The sequence below is a fragment of the Alosa alosa genome, chromosome 3 (genome assembly GCF_017589495.1).
Source record: "Alosa alosa isolate M-15738 ecotype Scorff River chromosome 3, AALO_Geno_1.1, whole genome shotgun sequence".
In the NCBI taxonomy this organism is placed as follows: domain Eukaryota; kingdom Metazoa; phylum Chordata; class Actinopteri; order Clupeiformes; family Clupeidae; genus Alosa; species Alosa alosa.
In genome coordinates, this window is record NC_063191.1 from 13,797,058 (window position 1) to 13,819,445 (window position 22,388).

Here is a 22,388-nt window from a genome sequence, read left to right on the forward strand (position 1 = left end):
AACCATAAAAATGTTGCATTCTCTTCTTTAGTCAGAACAAATCTAAAACAGAAGAGATCTGGGCCGGGCAGGGGAATTCATTATGATGTTTCATCACTTTTATGTTCATAATAACCAGCATACCATAATGTTTGAAATAAAACAACAAACCAAAAAGGAATTCCATTGTTCACCAATTCACTTGAATCAAATCTGAAGGCCAGAGTGAGAGTATAAAAGACAGGAAAAGTCTGTTTTTATTGTTGTTGAGATGTAATGTGACAGTTCCTCCAGGATGATACGCCAGACCACTGACAGACACACAGAGCCGACCGACTGGCCAGTCAGTCAGCATACAGCCACTCTGTCTCTGTCCACCGTAATAACTGGACTATTGCAATGATACACGCAGTGCAAACACATGAGGACTACTTCCAGACCTGAAGATCAAGCTCAGGGGTAAGGATAAAAGCCGCCCACCCACACGCACGCAATACAATGTCAAGTCTTCCATCATAACCCATTGGGGACAGATCTCACTTTTAACATGTCACATTGAGGAGATAAAGGAGAGGGATTGTTTTGGCACTTCTGAATTGTAGTCATGGTGATGAGCTGCTCGTTGACTTTGCTGCATCATAAGAACTAGAAAATGTGATGGTTTTGGTTGCAGTCACCTCAAAGTTTTACACCGCCAAGCAACAAACCGACAGTGCAGACTATTACCTTAGAAACATCTTTGTAAGACTAAATATAAATGTCACTTGTGACAGAGAAGACATCCTCAAATGTGCAGAGCTTTGCCTTGAATTGTTTTGCAAGTAAGAAAGAAAGAAAAAAAAGCTACCCAGTGGAGCATGGCCTATCTGTGGCTGCCAAAACGCAAAGATAAGAACAGTGTTGAAAAAAAATTGAGGCAAGATTCAGAGATTTACAATACAGCATTGGTTTCAGGTCAACAGGCATCACTGAACATAAGCCTAAGCTTAACCAGCACAGAATTAAAGAAGCACTGAGCTGGTCCTCGCCCTTGCTTCAGATGCGACAGAGAGAAATGTTACATAAAGCAGAAATACAACAATCACACAAAATATAGCGCTCCTCTCTACAGGGAGGGAGTTGAGAAATCATTTTTGGGTTTGGAGACACAGGAAAGGGGGGAAAAAAACAATACTGCAACACAATGAACATGGAAGAACTAAACCATTTGAATGACTTTGTTTTCATAGTTTTGGCACCGGTGGAGAACAATTCTATTGTGAAGCATTCTTCAGCACAACGTCCAAGGCACAATCTACATTACTTTACAGCTTTGAGAAGCTGGAGTACTATCACAGATGGTGCCTTCTCATACAGTGCCATGTTCTATTGAGTTTTTTTTCTCCTTTTGGTTGTTTTTAAGTGTTTTTTCCCCCCTGACATATGATACATTCATCTTACATCAGGATGTAGTACATCATACATTTCAGCAAATCAAAGCAAATACAGATACAGTGATTGTCCATTTTTTTTTTTTTTTTTTTTTTTTTTTTTTTTTTTAACGATTGACATACGGTTGTGAGTGTCAGAATGAACAAACACAGTACAGACGCAGTACTGACAGCACTGCACTCCACAGAGTCAAGCTCATGTCCTCAGGAGGTTCCTCTTAAATCCTCCTCTTTCTTTGGAACAGGTCTGCGTACACTAAGGTAACTAGTGTGAACCCGTCTTCAACAGACGCCACAAGTGTGTCTGGCATGATCCATCTTTTAAGTTGATGTTGTCTGGGATGGCTGTTGGTGGTGTTGGTGGTGGTGTTGTTGACATCTTCACAGGAAGACAAATAGTCAAAAAGAAGACTATAGAATCCGACACGGAAAAGGATTGCAAAGGAGGGATTTATACCAAAAAAAGTATAGAGCATAAAGGGAGGAAGAGAATGAGAAGTGATTTGTAACAGGATGAAACTGCTGCATACCAGTGCTGTCATGAGCTCCTCCAGGAGGGTCCTAAGGAGTGGAGAGGGAGGCCCAGGATTGGCCCTCCGAGACAGCCATCCCTCCATGCTCTACAGCTGAAGCCATTGGAGGGGGACCATATGCGTATCGCAGCACAACACACACACACACACTCTTTGTTGTGTGATGCGCCATGAGCGAGCACGCACACAGACACACACATACACACGCTCTCTCTCTCGTACACACACACACACACTGATCTGCATACACTGTAGCATACACACGTTCATGTTCATATTCAGCGTGCAGACAGTGTAACAGTGTATTCCCTTTTTCAGTGAGTATGATAGTATGGTATCCAGTTATCATACTTGTAGGATTGCTCTGAGCCCAGAGGTTTTTTTTTTTCCCTCTTCTAAATGACAAGACTGCTTTGGGAGCGACACAACATGTGCCACCAAAATGCACCCATCAAGCACACAGGAAGCTGAGAGATAGGCCAACAGTCTCACATCCTGCTTCGAAAGTCGGCTAGAGAGATCTTATGCCACGAGAGCTTTGTGGAGAGCCAACGTAGCAGTAGGTATGTCCTGTAGTCTCTCTCTCTCTCTATCTCTCTCGCTCTCTTTGTCATAAGTATTAATGTCACTCATGTCCCATATCACAGCCATCAGACACCAGATGCTTGCCTGAACAGTGTTCACATGTGGGTGTCGAGAGCAAAAAGGCTTCAGTGAATCCCCTCCAGATCCACCATTTTTTTTTATCTGACAGTCTCACAAAAAAAAAAAAAAAAAAAAAAAACGTTCATCTTTGGGAGGAGAAACACAAACATATACATTCGCATAATTTTCAAGTATTTTTGAATAAAGCGAGATATGTCCTTTCAGCTGGAGGCAATGGAGGCCGACAATAACAAAGAAGAAGAAACAGTGCATGTGGCACAGGCAGGAGTAGGAGGAGGAAGAAGAGAGCCTGTCTCTGAGGATCAGAGAAGAGGAAGAGAGAGAGGGAGGGATGGAGGGAAGAAGAGAAAGAGGTGAAGACAACACCCACACACTGAGTAAGTGTCTTCCACCACCGTCACCTCCGCCTTCCACACACACACACACACACACCTCAACCCATCCAGTCAAGGGGAGGAAAAGAGAGAGACAGAGAGAGGGAGGGAGAAAGAACTAGTGAGAAAGAGAAAAACAGAGACAGTGCAACAGCCAAAAACAGAGAGGAGGAAAATGAGAGTGAGAGATAGACAGAGAGAGTGAGAAAGACAGACATGGAGAGAGAGAGAGAGACAGAGAGAGAGAAAGAGAGAGAGATGGGTGGATGGAAAGAGAGGGAGGGAGGGAGGGAGGAGTGGAGCTCCAGAGCTCTGTGACAGGGGAGACAGCACCAGAGAACCTGCCAAACCTCCCACACAGCCTATCAAACCCACTCTGTTCCAGCTCTCCCACCCTCCCTCTCATCATCACTCGCTCTCTCTTTCTCTCCTCCTCTTCCTCCTCCACCCCCGTGCCAGACCAACACATCCCCCTCCTAGAGTCACCTCCACCACCATTATGCCGCTTGCAAACACACACACACACACACACACACACTGATTCCTCCTTGCTCGGTCCTCACAGCTTCTTGCCGGTGGTGGCGACGGCGGCGGCCTTGGCTTTGCCGTTGGGCTTGATGTTGGTCAGCTCCACGTCGCCGGAGGCGTCGGCGGGCAGCGTGCTGCGCATGCGCTCAATGGTCTTCTGGTAGGAGGCCTTCTCCTGCTCCAGCGAGCGAATCAGATGCTTCATCTTGCTCTCGCGGGACAGGAAGTTCTCCATGTTCACCTCCAGGCTCTGGATCTTCACACGCGCCGCCTGGGCCAGGAGACCGGGAGAGGGTGAGGAAAAAAAGAAGGAGAGAAGCAAAGGAAGGAGACAGAAGCAAAAGAGGAAGCAAAAATACCGACATGAGGGGGGGAAAAATACCGACATGAGGGGGAAAAAATCTGATGAAAACATGGTGTCTATACCACTGTTGTGCTAGTAACACCTGGCGCTTATGCCAGCTGAGCCACAGAGACTGAGAGAGATTGAGGGAGTGTGATTAAAAGAACCCATTCCACATCAGCTGGCACAGAGCGACCACTTCCTGTGACGTCATTTCAACAGAGAAGTAGCTCGGACAAACACACAAGCAATTTTCTCTGGGAAATCTCTCTGCGCTCAGTACACACACAAAATAACTAATCAGGAAGGGGCTCAGCAAGAAGGAAGTGATCGATGGCTGATGACAAACTCTTTGCTCACCCTCCTCCTCGTCTCCTCATCAGCCCGCGGTGCGTGAGGTGAGCTCAAAGGCACGGGCACCAATCTATACCTGAGTCACTGCTATGACCTCAAGTCGAGGGAAGCTCCCAGTGCTCACATTCTCTAATTTAGTCTTCCTGCAGTGAGATTTTAAGGTTGCGGTCTAGTGCCACCTATTGGCAGGTTAAGGAGCAAACACAATGGAGGAGACTAATGTACCTTGGATGAAGTGTTACAAGAGTTTAGGTATGTGAACGTTTTACTCTGTGGGTTAAGTGCATGAAATAGTATTTCTGAACTTGTATTGGAATAAAAAAACAGCTATCCAAAAAACTAAAAAATGTGCAATCCACCACTAACCTGAGTGGTATTAACTCATTGAATGGCAAGCTGTTTTCGGAAGCTTTGTCCTAGAGTGCCAGCAATCTAGACCATTGTTGATAATTTTTGTACAGCCACAGCATATTCTGTGTTATAGCTATGAACACATACAATGGCTCGTTTGAAAGGTGAGACTTTAAGCTCTCAGTGGGTGCAAACCGTGTATTTCCACACGCCTCTGTTGCTGAGAAATCCCAAGCTAAACAGTGGCTAGTTCTCATCAAAATTCTAGAAATGGAGATATAACGCCTTTCATGAAATATGAAGTGTTGCCTGTAAAGTTTCCGGGAAGTGACCTGGCAAGACTGCCACCTAGTGATAGACCCACGAAAATAGCCTGGTTTTGAGCTGATGTGCATGAGTCACTGATTTGACCCAAAGCGGCAACCGAGTTATGATAAAATGTCCAGATTGTGCGTTTTCATCGTCATATATTTCATTTCCATTCATCACAGAGTTCCCAAAATCACATATAAGATGTGTTAGAGTGTCTAGTTTCATAATTTAAAAAAAAAGCTAAAAACGTAATATTATGTTTTTGGCACTCAACGCATGGGAAGGAAAAACGTAATATTACGTTTTTGGCACTCAATGAGTTAACATAAACACATACACAGATTACCACATTTAAAGCACCTAATGAATATGTGCACTTGGAAACACTAACCACACACACTCACACTCACCTGGAGTTTCTCCAGCAGTTCCATGTTCTGCTTCTTGAGCTGGGCGTTGGACTTCTCCAGCTTATCCAGCCGGTCAGCATCCTCTGAAGGTGTAGTAGTGTCTACCATCTCATCCTGCAAGACGTGGTACTCCACCTCGTACGCATGCAGCTGCTTAGAGATGTCCATCTCAGTAGCCTGACCACAAACACAAACACACACGTCATAAAGCTTGCTTCAGTGTGATGTTGAACATCTGTGAATTTGTTTAATTACGTCACAGATACATCACCCTACCACACAATACAGATATCACAAAACTATGTGAACAAGTGAGCAAATGGTGGCTATACCAGCACCCTCAAGGAATTGGCTAAAACGTATTATGAAATTGAAACTAAACAAACAACAAATTCAGACACATATTGTAAAACCACCAATTGCCAACCCTTTCGTTTGAAAATTCTAAAACAACAATATTTTTTAATACTTCAAAATAACATTTGATAGATGAACCTTACATTTTTCAGTAGCCATTGGTGTGTAGATTTGAACAAAATCTAGTTTGGTTCTTACCGGGGCTTTTACTGCCTGAAATATCCGATTTTGTTTACCACGCTCGGAGTTTAGTGCTGGGCTGGTGGGTGCATATTTCCAACTTTCTCACGGCACATCAACGGTTAGACTGAGAATTCTCGTTGCAAATCAAAATTCCACTGGAGCTCCAAGTGGATTTGCACACGTAGCCTTACAACACTGTTTACAGCTCTTCGAGTCACGGTAAAATGTAATTTTTGGTACATAGCTAATTTAAATACACTTATGGTGTGGGTCCTTTCGTTTCTTCAGGAATCCATTCCTCTTTTGTTAAGGACAAATAAATGATCCACAGAGTTCCAGAGGGCCCCTGACTCTAACTGCCATGAGGCTAAGGGTCAGAGACAGTGTGTCACAAGATTGGAAGCTACGGTACACTGCACTTCTGCTTCTCAAGTGACAAACACACCCAGGAAGAGCTAGCACACACTGCTGCGTAGCCACCGCCTGGGAGAGGCTTCAATGACTGTAGAGCCGATCATGATGGGCTGTAGCATGGAGCTCACCTTTCTGACAACATATCTACAAAGCAGTGGAATAGTGTGTGTGTTCGCAATGCATCGTTGCAGTGTTGCATCTTGATAAAAAAGAAATACAATACGAATTGTGGGGTGTAACACACTGTAGAATTTCACGGTTCAAAAAATTATAAATGTCTATTACAAAATATATAATACTTCTAGGCCTAGTTCTTGTGAAAACATAGAACTAGCTTTGTGAAGTGATAACTTTTGCATCTTTCACTAAGAAGGAATACATAAGTTTAAAATTCTAGTTTCATTTCAGTCCTGCTCTGTTGAATAGGCTGTAGACTATCTAATTGTGAGCCTTGAATCGTGTATCAAATCGAATCGAATCGTGAGTTAACTGTATAGTTACGTGCCTAGTCGTGTGTAGTTTATTTGTAGTCATGTGTAGTTTGTGTGTGTCTATCTTTGCACGTTTGTGTGCATGTTTCCATGTCAGTGTGTGTGGGCATATAGTATGTGTGTGAATTTGTGTGTGTTTCTGCACGCATACCTTAGAGATGATCTGCTCCATCTGGGCCTGACTGAGGGAGGGCAGGCTGCTCTTCAGATAGTCCACAACGGTCTCAAAGCTCTCGCACTCCACTATCTCCCCCTCGTGACTGCTCAGCATACACAGAGCCACCTTAAAGATCACCTCGGTGCCCTGCACAAACAGCAGGTCTGCAACACACACACACCAGAATCAGGGAAGTGCTTTGTCAGGTCTATTGCACACATGACTATGTTGACAGAAGTTCAGTAGTACTTCTACAAACAGATAAAAGCATACATGCAAAAACATCCATATCCACACATAGTCCCTGAGCCAAACAAAACTGCACTAATGTGCATATAAAACACAGAACCTCAAACAGAAAATGCCAATGTGCCAAAATGGCAAACGGAAAAACAATCACACTAAATAGAAATGAATAGCCTCCTCTCCCACTAACAGTGCGTAAGAATGAACATTGAAACTTGAAGCTGCCTGCTTTGAGAGGCATCTTTCTTTCTCTCTGTCTCTCTCTCTCTCACACACACACACACACACACACACACAGAGTGTGTGGCGTCCTTACCGAGGACGCGGGCAACAAAGCCGAGGGGGAACTGGGAGGCGAAGAGCGTGAGGAACCAGGGCGCGGCATACAGGCTGGGGCAGATCTCCTGCTCCTCCAGGTGGTTGTAGAGCGGCCGGTGGTAGTCGTGTAGTAGCCGCGACAACTGGTACATCTGAATCTGAGGGGGCGGGAGAAGAGCCAGAGTAAAAGAGAAAGAGAAAAGAGAAAGAGAGAGAGAGAGAGAGAGAGAGAGAGAGAGAGAGAGAGAGAGAGAGAGAGAGAGAAGGGAGGGTTTTAAAAATGGAGTCAGGGAAAAGGAGGAGGGCAAGAGGAGGGTGGACTTTGGACGGAGCTGGCAAATAGGCAGCCTGACACCCAGTAGTCCCGGGCGGCTGGCGACCTCCCTGGCACGGCTGAGGTTACACATTCTGTCAGCACACCTGCCAGGGCACGAACACCACAAGGAGAGACCTGCCGGCTCGCCACACACAAAGCCTGTTGTATTGGTGGCTGGCTGGTGCAATGCTAGTACAAGAGTTAGCGAGGCACAGGTGTGGTCAGGTGAGGGGTGTGTGTGTGTGGGGGGCAAAAACTTCAGCAAACTCTCTTATTGTTTACACTGCGTCTGAGTCACTCAGGTTGAAACATTCCACCTTGGCAAATGGCGGCTCAGTTTGAGTCATTCTTTCTTTGTTTACTGTGAACTGTGCGTGGGTCTCTAATGCACCAGAGGCAGTGGCTATTTACCTGTTTGCTTATGGATAGAAAACCGACTGGCCACAAAGGAGTTTAAGGAGATTTAACTAAAGAGAGAGACTTCTGACCATTTGTTGTGCAGACAAAATGAGAGATCATGTGTGAGAATGTGACCTCCAAATATGTCAGGGTGTTCAGGGAGGATCCCAAACAAACACACACACACACACACACACACCTCATGGTCATCTTATGATGGGGCAGTAAAGGAAGCTGAAGCTGAGGTTGTACATGACCAACAAACATGCACACACACACACACACACACACACACACACACACACGCACACACGCACACGCACACCACGCACACGCACAGGCTTACCTGCAGAGAGATCATGTCAGGGCGGTACTGGCGTCGGAACCCCAGGTCATACATGAGGAACTTGAGCATGTCGAAAGCCTGCTCCTCGCTCATGTGCAGCAGCAGCACGCCGGCCACGAAGCTGATGCCCTGGCAGTAGCCCACCTCCGTGTCCAGCAGGGAGTAGGCCTTCAGCAGGTTATACAGCGACAGCTGACCCGCGCCCAGTTGGGTGCTGAAGTACGGATGTGTAGGGAACGTCCGGCCTGAGAGAGAGAGAGAGAGAGAGAGAGAGAGAGAGAGAGAGAAAGTGTGAGTGAGTGAGTGAGAGAGAGGGCAATAAAGAAGGGTCAGTGACAGTGTGAGATACTGTATGATTTATGCCAGAGAGAGAAAGAAAGAGAGAGAGATGACTACATCTGTCCACAGAGATCATTGGCTCCCCCTGTGGCAATGGGAAAAATACTGTTGACCATAAACTCAGTTAACAAAAGATCAGGCTACAGCATTGAAGGATGAGTCCCTTTTCTGGTTTGTTTTGGATGAACCACTAACCACTCGGTGAGTTGCACAGTTTTGAAAACTAACAGTAAGGGTTGTTATAGGCAGCCACTCTGAAATAGTCAAAGGCGATTCAAAACGAGTCAGAAAAGTCGAGACAGGACCCATCGTCGAAATTTCGGTGTCCACCAAGCCAGTTCATCCAAAACAAACCAGAAAAGTGCTAAATACCGGAATTATCCTTTAACATTTGGAAATATAGTCCAACCTGCACTTACACATGCATATGGTGTGTGATAACAGTCTAGCAATTCTATAAAAAAATGTGAATCCAAACCCTAACCCTGTCTCCTGACCCATCTTTTCCAGACATCCATAGACCAGCCTTCCAGCTCAATGCTCAATGTACTGACCAATACTGGTCCGCTACTCTGGTGTCCTGTATGTAGTCCGCAGCTGAGCGCTAGTTTACTAACCCCTAGCTGAGTGCTAGTTTACTAACCCTTGCCGGCCCCCTGGTGTGACTGGATGGTGCAGGTGTAGGTGTACGTACCCAGGTCAACGAGGATGGCATGCTGCTGGGCGGTGAGCTGCTTGAGCAGGTCCTGGTAGGCCGTGTCTGGGGGCACCTGGCGCGAAGGAAGACGGTACCTCAGGCGGTGCTGCTGGGACAAGATCAGCCACACCTCACCACGCCGGCTCTTGGGCACTCCTGCAGGGAGACAGAGAGAGAAAGAGAAAGAAACGATTTATATATCACACATTGTAGGTGTTTGTTCTGTGTGTAGGCCTGAAAAACTGCAGTTCTGACTGAAATGGGAAACAAAGTGGCTTGGACGGGACCAAATCGGATCATATATTAAGTCTATTCCAGCCAATCATTGTATTGCTTCAGGATCACAGAATGGAGGCGTGTAATTTGATTGGTTGCCAATCTTGCCAATCTTTCGCCAGAATCCCAGACTGATCCTTCATAATGAGCTAATGAACAGCCCATCATGGCCACTTTCTATGGATACAGACATTGCAGCTGTACAGGAACAGGGCGATTAACACTGAACACTATACTGGACTGTAGTGGACCAGAGGCTATGGACAGCCCTCAGATGGCCAAACACTCACCCTGGCTGAGGATGGACTGGAGCTCGTCCTTATCCCACTGGACCTTAGCTCTGCAGGGGACACTTAGCTTCTTCTCCCAGAAGGCCTGGATGTCCTTAGAGTCTTGGCCCAGTTCCTGGTAGTCCAGTTTCATCTTGCGAATGTGCAGCTCATCTCGGCTGGCTGTGGGAGAATGTGAGGGAGAGATGTGTGGGAGAATGTGAGGGAGAGATGTGAGGGAGAGATGGAGGGAGGGAAAGAGGGAGGGAGAGAGAGAAAGCAAAAGAGAGCATGAGAGAGAGAGAAACAGAGGGAGAGAGAGAAAGGGGTGGAGGGAGAGATTAAACAAAATGTTGTGACACAACTTGTCATTTCTGTTACTGAAATGACCGTCACCATAGATAAGGTGAGACCATGGTCCCCATGGCAATCACAGCACTAGATCATACACCCTTGCACTCAAGCAAACTCTCACCAGAGGTCCAAGCTCTACTAGCTGTGCACTCTGCATGCACCGTCTGCTTAGTGCTGCACAGAAACACACACACAGATGAACAGAGACTGGGCAAGGACCGTTACCATTTTCTTATCTCCAAGCTACTTTCTCCTTTCTCACCCAGAAGACAAAGAAAACAGCCATCTCAGCATTTCAGCACATTTCCAGTTATCGACTTTCACAGAGCTTCAAAGCACTCAGTGCTACAGTGAAAGTCCATATTGAAACTGAGGGAGTTGGAGCCTTTTTCTTGAAACAGACTCCTCATGTCAATATTAAACTATAAGACAAGCCACACACAGCAGGCTCTATGGGGCGGCTTCTTAGGTTTGCCATGCTGTCTACAGCGAGGCACACAGACAGTCGACATGAAAGCTCTCTTACAAATCTTACCTTCTACTTAAAGGGACAGAGACATCACACTTAAGTTCCTCAGAAACACCTCCACACAGACACACAGGGGAAAAAAAAAGATGTTGGGATGACGTAAATGACAATACTCCATTATGTCTATAGAGGGCAGTGTTTGAACAATCTTTTTTTGAGAACATTCATGAGTTGTGTACATTCCCACACATTTGAAATCCCTTGGTGACCAATGATCTCAATCATAACACTGGCTGACCAGGGCACCAAAAAGCCCAAGAAATTGGGCGCCTGAAATCCTCAAAATGAGTTCTTGGAGAGGGGGAGACCGGTCAATCTAAACATTCCTGTCCGAAAATAGTGTCGCTCCAGAGCCTCGGACAGAGGCTTAAGCATTTGACCCTCTATAAACTAGATGTACTGCATAGCGGTACAAAATATGACCGCCGCTCAGTCCTGTACATCCTTTCCGCGAAAATAAATCACACTAATCAATTTGTCTCCATCTTTTACTCCATCCCCCACTCTTGAAACTTTTGTGTATGCTTGTTTGGCATGCCTGTGTGTTTGTGCGGCTGCACAGAAAGTAGCCTACTGGCGCTAAAAAGGTGAATAGATTGTAGAATAGCCAAAGAAGTTGTAGCATTGTTATAAAACCTTTAAAATCTCTAAACAATCACAAGTAGGGCAGTTCATCACAGTTCATCCATTGCAACTGGATTGATGAAAGGTCACTTACACCTGTAGGCTACATCGTATTTGGGAAAAGCAAAAGGTATCAGCATAATGTTATATTTTTATTTATTTATTTATGTATTTATTAATAAACAAAAACATCTCTGTTTTTGCAGTTTTCAACAGCTATCAAAAACAAAAGGTAATTTTTGGATAGATGGATTTTTTGTGAATGTTTCTTCTTTTGCATAAGATTTGTCATCTTTAGTTCATGTAATACTTTATTGTCAATGCTTTCACCAGACCAAGCTCAATCTTTTAAGAAATCAAAAAATAAATAGCGGGCAGATCAGGCTGGCTTCACCCAGCCTAGTCCATAGGCGCCCGATATTGTTTAATTTTCCGATTGAGATATCCACGCTCTGGTTATTCTAAATGCAAAAATGCATCAGGGAGTTATGACAAAACTGTAACTAACAAACTAGAGCCTAATAGAAAGCTGTTAGCTTCCCTAAGCTACAGGTAGGCCTATAAGGTAGGCCTATTTACAACATAAATTGTCAATAGGCTATGCTGGCGACACAAATAAAATCTCCTTTGAAACCAATGGCTTCACGCCTTACAGTATCAAGCGGACTTAAACTGCCATATCGATGAAAAGTTGTAATAAAATTCACGCAGCTCCATGAGTCAAGGAAAGCGCGAATGAAGTAGCCACTTCTAAATGGGACCCACTACACAGTAGCTTAAGGTGTGTTGCTAAAGCAGCCATAATGAAATGAAGGTGTCATTGTTTGGATACTTCACACACACATGCTATTTAATCTCACAGACTACAACTACCAAGATGGAATCAAAGCACATCGATTCCCCTCTCACACCCTGCACGACTAAAAACAAAATAAACAGGCGCCTCAGTCTCGCGATGTATAGGCAAACTGTATCAGACCAGTGTAACGTTGGTAAATCTTCCATTGCAAAGAATGATTTTTGTAGCACTTGCAACAAATGACAGTCGAAAGATACAATTACAGTGCTGCTATCAATTTGTTTGGTATAACCGCGATTTATAGTTTTCTACAAATGCAATCAAATTGGCCTCCATCACTCAACCAACGCTAACGGTAACATTATTGTACCTAGGTCCTTATTGATATTATAAGATTAACGTACCTGCAGTAAAAACCAAGCATGTCCGATAAACATTCTCAGATTTATTTCGGCTTCAAGAAGAAATGGGAACTAGAAAATGTAATTTCGAGGAAATAACCAGTGCATGAAAATATAAACATACTGTATATTAACATAAAATGCCAAACAAACTTTTGTTTGGAAACAGTTGACAACTGACAGTTGAAATGGCTGAACGGTTCAATAGTTGAGTAGTTTAAATAGTTAAATTATTTAATAGTAAATTATTGTAGTGAGGACATTTATTTTGAAACAGTTGTGGGCAGAGGAAATAGTAGTCTTAAGAGAGCCAGATTGTATGCTTAAAGCCTGAGACAGAGTATATAGTTTAAAAGTTGAATGTAGATAGTGTAATGGATGTTGATAGACAGAAAGTTGAATGGATGTTGATAGGCAGATTGTTTAATGGATAGTTTAATGGGTGGATGAGTGAATGGTTTGAAGAGGATGAATGGATAGAAAGTTGGATGGAATGTGCCTTATATCCTTGTAGAATGGAGAGACACAGAGAGTTGGCCTAGTTAAGCAGAAAGCAGTTGATACAGGTGCAATCAGTTTAACTGGCCCTTTGATGGGTCCTAGTTGAGCAGCTGGAAGTTGATACAGGTGCAAATCAAGTTAATTAGTCCATTGTGATGTCATAGTGCTAATGTAAAGTCTATGGGGAAAAATAAGCTTGTTTTTTGTTAATATCTCAAAAAGTATAAAGTTTACAAAAGTGAAAAATACATTCCTCAAGTGTCCTTTTCAAGACCTATGTTACAAAGTTTGAACGAAGTTTCTACGTTAAACGGTTGAAGCTGAATTAGAGGCAGAAATTTGGTGGGAAGAAGAAGAAGAAGAAGAAGAAGAAGAAGAAGAAGAAGAAGAAGAAGAAGAAGAAGAAGAAGAAGAAGAAGAAGAAGAAGAAGAAGAAGAAGAAGAAGAAGAAGAAGAAGAAGAAGAAGAAGAAGAAGAAGAAGAAGAAGAAGAAGAAGAAGAAGAAGAAGAAGAAGAAGAAGAAGAAGAAGAAGAAGAAGAAGAAGAAGAAGAAGAAGAAGAAGAAGAAGAAGAAGAAGAAGAAGAAGAAGAATACTTTGGATAACAGAACAGTGCATTTTCATGCACTGTAATTACATTTCATGTGAACATCATCCTATCCTTATTAGATGTTCTCTGCGGTAAACTACAGTCCTTGTAGGAAGCGCCCATTGTTTTTCCAACCCACTTTTAACTTCCAACAAAATTACGTCTCACTGCAACGATGCGCCATCTAGTGGACAAACGACTACTTATCGCCAATACTGGAAATGCAGCCATGATGATGATGAATATTTGGCTCTCTTTTAATCCTACTGAATTTGAAATGTATCGGCCGTTCTAATACCAATAGTATGTGCAGTTCTGAACATCTTAACTGAAGATAGGGGCGATTAAAGCAGAATAATATTGCATTTTCATTTTTTACCGGGGGGGTGCAAATTACAAATGAGTGATTATGGGCCAGGTTGATGTGGGCCCTTGAGACCAACATACCATAAAAGATTCTTCATCCTCAGTGCCACGGTTCAGGTAGTTATTTAGGAAAAACTGCTTTTTTTGCGGTTCGGGGGGCCCCCCCGGGGGACGAAACGAAGATTTTCCATCCCATCCATAAGAGGGGGCGTTGGCTTACCTACGGGCTGCTCATTGGCTCATTAGACTTTTAAACAGCTCAGGTGAGTAGTGGTGGGGAGTCACTGTTTGAACGGAGCGTTTGCCGACTCTCTGATGTTTTTGGGAATCGCATTTGAAAATTTGACCTGATCAAGGCTGGTCGGGCCCACGTGGGCCTGTAGCCTGCGTTGGCGGAGTCTTGAGGGGTAAGCGAGAGTTCCCATCACACGACTAGCTTCAGACACTCTTACTATCGCAGCTGTGCTACACATATGGTTCATTTATAACCCCTAGATTTTGTGTGTGTGTGTGTGTGTGTGTGTGTGTGTGTGTGTGTGTGTGTGTGTGTGTGTGTGTGTGTGTGTGTGTGTGTGTGTGTGAGACTACTAACCCTCCAGGCGCTGGTTCTCCTTCTCCATGCGCAGCAGCAGGATCTGCTGGTGGATGGCCTTCCTCCACAGGGACCGATACTCTGCCGGGCTGCGGCAACCTCCCTCCCCTGAGAAGGGCTCCTGGTCTGGGGACAGGGGGTCCTGCTCCAGGGCACGGGGAGACAGTGGGAGCAGCTCACGGACATCCATGTCTTTAAGAGTCACCCAGGCAGCAAGGTCATAAGGGCAAGAGAACGAGAAGAGTGATTCACGTATAAACATACAAAAATGCATGCATACATACTGTACATACATATATGCATTAATACATACTGTATATACATAGAGAATGACCACTCTGAACACTTAAAAGCAGTGGTGGGTCTGTCATCTGTAGGTGTACATGCATGCATTCTCTCTCTCTCACACACACACCTGGGCAGTTCATGGAGCCCTGTTTGTTGAGGGGCGTAGCGACCCTCAGGAAGATCTTCTGACGCCAGGAGACTCTGCGTGGGGTGTTTGTGGGTGTTGTCAGGGAGTCAATGCTGCAGCCCGACAAGGTCCTCTTCCGGCCCTCTCCATTACTGATGCACAAACACACACACAATCAGTCAATACAGCACATACAGACATGGTCGTTGTATTTACTGGCTATAGAAAATAAATACTGACACAGACAAGACAGACAGACACTGGTTGTTACTGTACACTCATGTCAGTGCTCTCTCAAGCTCTCACACACACATTCACACACACACAGATTTGAGGTAAATCTTACACCAAAACAAGATAGATAGATAGATACTTTATTGATCCCTAGGGGAAATTCAAGGTCACAGTAGCCTACAGACAACATACACACACACACATTCACTAACAGCAGAAAAAGTAATTGAAAGTATATAATATAAAAAACACAACTAAGCAATAAGGACTGTAGAAGATAAAGAATATACTAAATATACTAATTATACTAAATAAAAACTTAATCTAAATCAATTCTAAAAAACAGTATCCACATATTGGGTGATTAATCAATCAGGTGCGCTTGCAATGACTGAAGCAGGGACTGAGCCTGTGTGCATAAGGTAAGGTAAGGTGCTCTTTGTGAATGAGTGTCATGGTGATGGTGCAAATGAGTAAGTCAAACAGTGCAACAGTGCAAGAATAAAGTCTATATATCTATATATAAACTACATGTACCGCAGAGCGGTACAAAATATGACCGCCGCCCAGTCCAGCACATGTTTTCCACAAAAATAAGTCACGCTGAAAGGCATATATGATTCTAACTGTCTCACTGAATTGCATTATGCACACTCAATTCTCACTGGTATCTGCTAGACAACAAGTACCAAAACATGATTAGTTCATAGATTTCACATGTTATATACATTTTATACAACCCCACCCCCATCTTGCCTGTTCATAATTCTGAGAAATTCTTGAATTGTGTGCATGTGTGCGTGTACATGTTTATGTGTGTGTGGGTGTGTGTGTGTGTGCGTGCATGTGCATGTGCTTGCCTGTTTATGTGCCTGTGTGTGTGCATGTGCATGCATGCGTATATATGTCTACTGTGTGAGTATGTGTCATACGTAGGATTACTGTGAATGTATGTGTGTGTGTGTGTGTATCTGTTTATGCACATGTGTGCATATGGAATGGGTTTACATGACCCCTGGAGGCAAACATACGCAAAAAATGGGTCATCCTAGGCCCTACAGTTCTCAAGATATTCACAGAAAACTGTGTCTGCCCTACCCTCCTTTTGGGGGGTCCAGTCCAGCAGGGGGGGGGCTACAGATCAAAACGAAAAGCGATGGTTCCATGCTATCCATGTGGGGTTACATGCCCACCAAGTTTCGCGGATGTACCCGGTCTTTCAGTGTCCCGGGAATCCTTGTTGGTGTACGGTCACTAAATGTACACATAAATTATTTTATTGTAAGGCCCACCATGAACGAAAATCCACGAAACTTGGCATGCATTCGGAGGGTGTCATAATGATCCTACACTTTCAATTTAGTGCAGTTTTGACCATGTCAGCCAGAGATTGCATATGTGCTAATAAAGCACGCAAACAGTGAGGCAGAAGACAATGGTAAAGTGGCTAGTGGACAGACAGTTCAAGACATGGAGGTGGTGAAGAGGCAGACAGACTATGCGGAGAAGTCTATTTCTCCTCTTCCCTTAAGTGATGCATTGAACAGTTCAATGGCCCTGGGGATGAATGACTTCCTCAGTCTGTCTGTTGTGCAAGGCAGTGAGCTAAGTCTCCAGCTGATCAGGCTCTTCTGCTTAACAATAGTGCTGTGGAGTGGATAACACTCATTGTCCAAGATGTTGATCAGTTTGTTCAGGGTCCTTTTGTCAGATATTGAAGTGACACATTCCAGTTCAGCTCCCACTACAGAGCCAGCTTTCCTTACCAGCCTTACGCATCCTTCTTCTTTGTGCTTCCTCCCCAACATACCACTGCATAAAAGAGGACGCTGGCAACAACAGACTGGTAGAACATCCTGAGGAGCTTGCTGCACACATTGAAGGAGTGCAGCCTCCTCAGGAAGTACAGCCTGCTCTGCCCTTTCTTGTAGAGTGCGTCAGTGTTGGCTGACCAGTCCAGATTATTGTCCAGGTGGAGACCCAGGTACTTGTAAGTGCTTACGACCTCGACATTGACCCCATCAATGGAGACTGGTAGCAGAGTGGGCTTAAACGTCCCACATACTCGACGCACCCGACCAGTAGCGCGACAATGTGACGTCACAGAAGCGCCGTAACCATTTATACTCGCGCGTGGTGGTCGCAACACTAGTTGCAATATTCTCCTGAACAGAGGTGCCGCTGTTGTGAAAAGACTAACATTAACTACTTACACAGCAGAAGAAGCTGCAGTAAGAAACACCAGTAGCTAGCCTCTGTGATGGTACTTCAGACTTTGGTTGCTACTATTCACAACTACCATCATCATTATCATGTAGTTTCCAAGGTGTGTGCACAGGTAGATAGATAGATAGATAGATGGATGGATATATAGATAGGTACTTTAGTCATCCCAAGGGAAATTTTAATAATTTAAACAGTTTAGTTAGCTGGCTAGCTAGCTAGCAGCTGGCTGAGTTTGTGTAATTTCCTGAAGTGGAAAGAGATTTTGTTCAGGCCTTAATAGATATCCTTTGTTTGAAAAGAAATCGTTTCTATTCTTTCCTCTTAATTCCATGTGTTGCAACTCTCACTGGTAACTTTGTTAACTTATCCAGCAAATTATTAAAAATTCACGACTGTAACAAAACACTGCAACTCGCTTGCCCTCGAACTAGTCCATCTTCCTGTTTCGCCTTTGTCGCTGTCTGAAAAAAAAAAAAAAAAAATGAGTGGTGCGCTACCTCGCGTTACACGGCCAAAACCCTGGCGCGCCAGAGAGATCTACGTCATTTTGACGTCACATTGTCGCGCTACCGGTCGGGTGCGTCAGGTATGTAGAAGCCATTAGACCTGCGGAAATCCACCACCATCTCCTTGGTCTTTGAAGTGTTAAGTTGGAGATGATTGAGTTTGCACCATTGCACAAAGTCCTCCACCAGGTTCCTATACTCCTCCTCCTACCCGTTCCTGATACACCCCACAATTGCAGTATCGTCAGAAAACTTCTGCATGTGGCATGACTCAGTGTTGTAGCAGAAGTCAGATGTGTACAAGGTGAACAGGACTGGAGAGAGCACAGTTCCCTGTGGCGCTCCGGTGCTGCTGATCTCAGTGTCAGAGAGACAGTTCTTCAGTCTGACGAACTGTGGTCACTCAGTCAGGTAATCTGTGATCCAAGCAAGCAAGAAAACACACAGACACGAACACAAAGACATTCTCTATATGGTAAGAATGTGCTTTGACATCAACTTGTTAAGGTGCCCAACCATCCCACCTGCAAAGTTATAACATGAAAGGCAACACATGTTTAACTATTTGTTAAACTAGTTGTTAATCTATTTGTCATTAGTTCACAAATACCTGCAAAGAGAAAACGTGTTAAGAGAAAACTGTACATGCAACAAAAATCTTGAGAAAAATGTGCATGTCATTAAGGGAAACAGATATAAAAGTCAATAGGAAACGTCAGTAAACCTTCAAGATGTTATTATGGTTGTAGTACATCTTGAAATTCATGATATGCTTTGTGTAACACGCAACAGCATGTAGAAGGAAAAACTGTAAGATTTTACTTGGATAGTTTACCCTCAAAGACTTCAGTATGTATAATTGTTGTTGAACAATTGCTAAATATCTTTAACCAAATCCAACCACTAACCTGAACCTTAACCATAAATAGTAGTTAACAGAGTCAACAAATAGTTTCTTGATAATCTGAGCATGTGTAGATAGTCTGTGGGCAGACTGTCCAAGAACGATCAAACATACCACAGCTGGATAAAGACTAAAGCATCTCAGAATAAAGATGAAAATAAGCATGTTTCCACCAATCCATGTGACCGGTCATTTCAGACAAAGTAAAGGCCCAATACCCTGCAGGTCATGTGCCCTCTCAGACTTGGGAAAGTAAAGGCCCAAAACCCTGCAGGTCAAGTGCCCGCTCAGACTTGGGAAAGTAAAGGCCCAATACCCTGCAGGTCAAGTGCCCTCTCAGACTTGGGAATGTGAATGGATGGTGGAGCAGGACGCAACTGACCCCAGGGGTCACAGAGCTGTCAGAGACCAGGAGGAAGCTACCGCTGGGCCAGCCCAATGTTGTCCATACAACAGTTCCTGAACCCTGGAGACCTTTTATTTGTCCTACAATGTCTGTCAGTGGCTCCAATTAAACTAACTTGTTTACCTCCCCCAGCTATAGACTCAGGGAAAAGGACGGGCATTTCAGCAACTCAAACTGATAAAAAAAGAATCGTCTAAAAAAATAAATAAATCAGGAAACCCTGTGTCACACAAGCTCAGGGATTTGGGAGAAAACACTTACAAGGTCGACCCGGTTTCCCTATTCCGCAGACAGCGGCTTTGTGCTGTTCCATTAGTGACCTGTCTGGTGGCATTAAAAGCTGCACGACAAATACCATATGAATGAATGAATGAATGAATTAATTAATTAATGAATAAATGAAGGAATACCACCAGCCTGGTAGGTTCACATTTGAAATGGAAATGTTACCCTTTACAAGTGAGAAAGCCTACAGCTGGTGCTAATGTATTCACACCCCTAACACAGATATCCAGGCTGAATAGGCATTAGCTAGAAGGAGAATTTAATGGCAATTTAGCTTTGTGCAAGCAGTTATCAGACTTGTGGAAAAGTACTACAGGCTGTCTGGTTGATGGTATGTCAGTTGGCACAAAGCCAAGTTAATTATCAGCTCATCTCAAGTGTGATTTCCTCCATTACAATCATAGAAACTCACCAGGCCTATTCCCATGGCAGCAATTTCATCCAACAGATCTACAGTTCTTGCAGTGACTGGTCTATAATTGGTAAGATTTGTTCTTTCTTCAGCAAGTTTAATAACGAGGCACTATCAGGACTTCTGGTATCTAGGACTTAATTGATTAGCAAAATTAATCTGGCAAAAGTGAAATAAATCATTGTATGTGAAAAAAAAGCATGTTAGTTTTGAAGCTATAAAGATTAGCAAGCAAACCTGCAAACATGGAATCATTAGTACCCTTTACAGTGAGAGCGTTGGTCAAAAGTAGAATGAGCTGTGAAAAAAACAACGCTTCAGTAGAGGGTTTAGAAGCACTGGCATGCACAACAAGCAGAGGGGGCTTTGTAAATGAGAGCAGTTCCCCCCAAGCTTCTGTCCTGGCTTCTGATGAAATCTAATAGAGAGAGTCCAGTGTGGCGTTCTGGAGAAGAGAAGAGTGACAGAGCGACAGAGGGCCACTGTGATCTTTTATTTTTATTCTTTTACACAACGAGCGACAGAGGACACAGTGACGGCAAGCACCTTTGGTTATCTCTGCAGGGACACACGAAAATGTCTGTCACTCCACTAACACCTACCCCACACACCCACGTCTCTGCAAACCCTCTTCCCAGCACAGCATTTCAGCGTGGTTAAAAAGCGCTGGCAGAGCTGGGGGTTGGGGGGGGATGAGGCAGCATCGTGCCCCATCCCCTCTCACCTCTTGAGGGGCCCGAGGTCGGAGAGGGACCCGAGGGAGCCCAGCGAGCCCTGGTAAAAACTTTTCAGGAAGCTTGGGGTGGAGAAGGAGGGAGGGAGGCTGAAGGTGGACTCGCTCTCCGACACGCTGCGCTTTCGCCTGGGGGCCATCGGGCTGGGGGGAGGGGCACGGGACCAAAGACATAAAAGGCCACCAAATAGTCATTGGTTACATAGTCATGCTTCACAAAATCATCAACCACCAGAAACCATTTCAGTCCACTGTGCTAGTAAAAAGTTCAAAACAATGCATGTAATGTGCTGTATGGGATGAAGCCAGGAAGGCACAAAGTATTCAAATGAAAATGTAAAAAGTTAAACAAGCAAAAGAATAAGAACATTAGGCTTCTATGTAAGTATATGGTGTGGTCATGCTGCTCACTTCAAACACATTCGTTTCAATGTTAAGTCAAGGAACTTGCACCTTTGAGAACACTTCTCTTCAGGCAGTATTCAGTATCAACTTCAGTAGTAAAACAAAATGTATATAACAAAATCGGACTGCAAGCTGTCAACACAGTGAGAGTGAAGAAGGAGAAAAAAAACAGCAATCGTGGTTTCACGAAGTAGCTGACATCCAGCCATCAGACACCAAAGGCTTGACTCAAGCTAAACCCAGCTGCTGACCAGCACACAAGTCACGGACGCATGATGGGTGACAAGGGAAGTGAGTCCCATGACTGCAGACAGGAAATGATGTGGCAGGAAGTGACATACCTGCCCTGGAGGAGCTCTGGGGCCACAGACTGCTGCCGGCGGAGCGGGGCTTTGGAGGTGTGGCTCTGGGCGTCGGTGAAGGAGATGCGCTTCTTGACGGGCGGGTGGCTAAAGGTGTGGGCGCGGCGGCGGAAGGGAGCGGCCTCGGGGTCGTCGTCAAGGAAACCCGGCGGAGTTCCAGGAGGGGAGTCTCCGGGAGACTCGTCCTGCTGGGAGCAAAGACAACTGTTAGCAGCGGGATGGGAAGAAAGAATGTGTGTGTGTGTGTGTGTGTGTGTGTGTGTCTGTGCACGTACAGTACCTGTCTGTCTGTGTGAGGTTATATAGGAAACAAAAAACAACCAACCAATAGCAACAAAACATTCAAAAATATTTACCCTTCACACAACACTGAGACATTCATATAACAATGTAACATTCAGGTTCAAGGTTTGCAGCATTTCAGTTCAAAATCAGTGTTCTGTTGCATTCATGTCCACAATGAGCGCACGTTGCAATTTGACACTTCACAGAGACCCTATTCACAAAAGTTGTGGTCAAGCGCCACATCATCTTCCCTTGAAGTCTACCCATGAGGCATACAGAACCTGAAAGCTCTTACCTCACCTTCGGCCTGTCCCTAGAACCAGTCTGGACCTAAGCAGCAGTGCAGAGAGTGAGGACCTAGCGTGTGTCTGTC

General features: G+C 44.5%; 1 protein-coding gene and 1 long non-coding RNA gene across 6 annotated transcripts in view; both read right to left on the minus strand.

Annotated features, from left to right (window-relative positions):
- Positions 1 to 205: 205 nt before the first annotated feature.
- On the minus strand, positions 206 to 3,077 carry LOC125291959. The gene is made up of 2 exons (XR_007193095.1): positions 1,940 to 3,077; positions 206 to 1,788 (listed from the first exon to the last, which is right to left on the minus strand). It is a non-coding gene; the product is annotated as an uncharacterized LOC125291959 (long non-coding RNA).
- A 112-nt stretch (positions 3,078 to 3,189) lies between these two features.
- The window catches only part of tbc1d4 (TBC1 domain family, member 4), a 38,511-nt gene continuing 19,312 nt past the window's right edge, over positions 3,190 to 22,388 (minus strand). For 2 of the 5 annotated variants that reach the window (XM_048239002.1, XM_048238999.1), the window contains 11 exons: positions 21,710 to 21,918; positions 20,955 to 21,107; positions 15,258 to 15,409; positions 14,843 to 15,034; positions 10,110 to 10,271; positions 9,541 to 9,699; positions 8,508 to 8,752; positions 7,445 to 7,604; positions 6,877 to 7,046; positions 5,281 to 5,457; positions 3,190 to 3,781 (listed from right to left, as the gene is read on the minus strand). In XM_048239002.1, the coding sequence (XP_048094959.1) occupies positions 3,542 to 3,781; positions 5,281 to 5,457; positions 6,877 to 7,046; positions 7,445 to 7,604; positions 8,508 to 8,752; positions 9,541 to 9,699; positions 10,110 to 10,271; positions 14,843 to 15,034; positions 15,258 to 15,409; positions 20,955 to 21,107; positions 21,710 to 21,918 (2,019 nt within the window). In that variant the 3' untranslated portion in view covers positions 3,190 to 3,541. Of the gene's footprint in view, positions 3,782 to 5,280; positions 5,458 to 6,876; positions 7,047 to 7,444; positions 7,605 to 8,507; positions 8,753 to 9,540; positions 9,700 to 10,109; positions 10,272 to 10,977; positions 10,981 to 14,842; positions 15,035 to 15,257; positions 15,410 to 20,954; positions 21,108 to 21,709; positions 21,919 to 22,388 lie in introns of all 5 variants that reach the window. The other 3 variants (XM_048239003.1, XM_048239000.1, XM_048239001.1) reach the window with 3 other exon arrangements.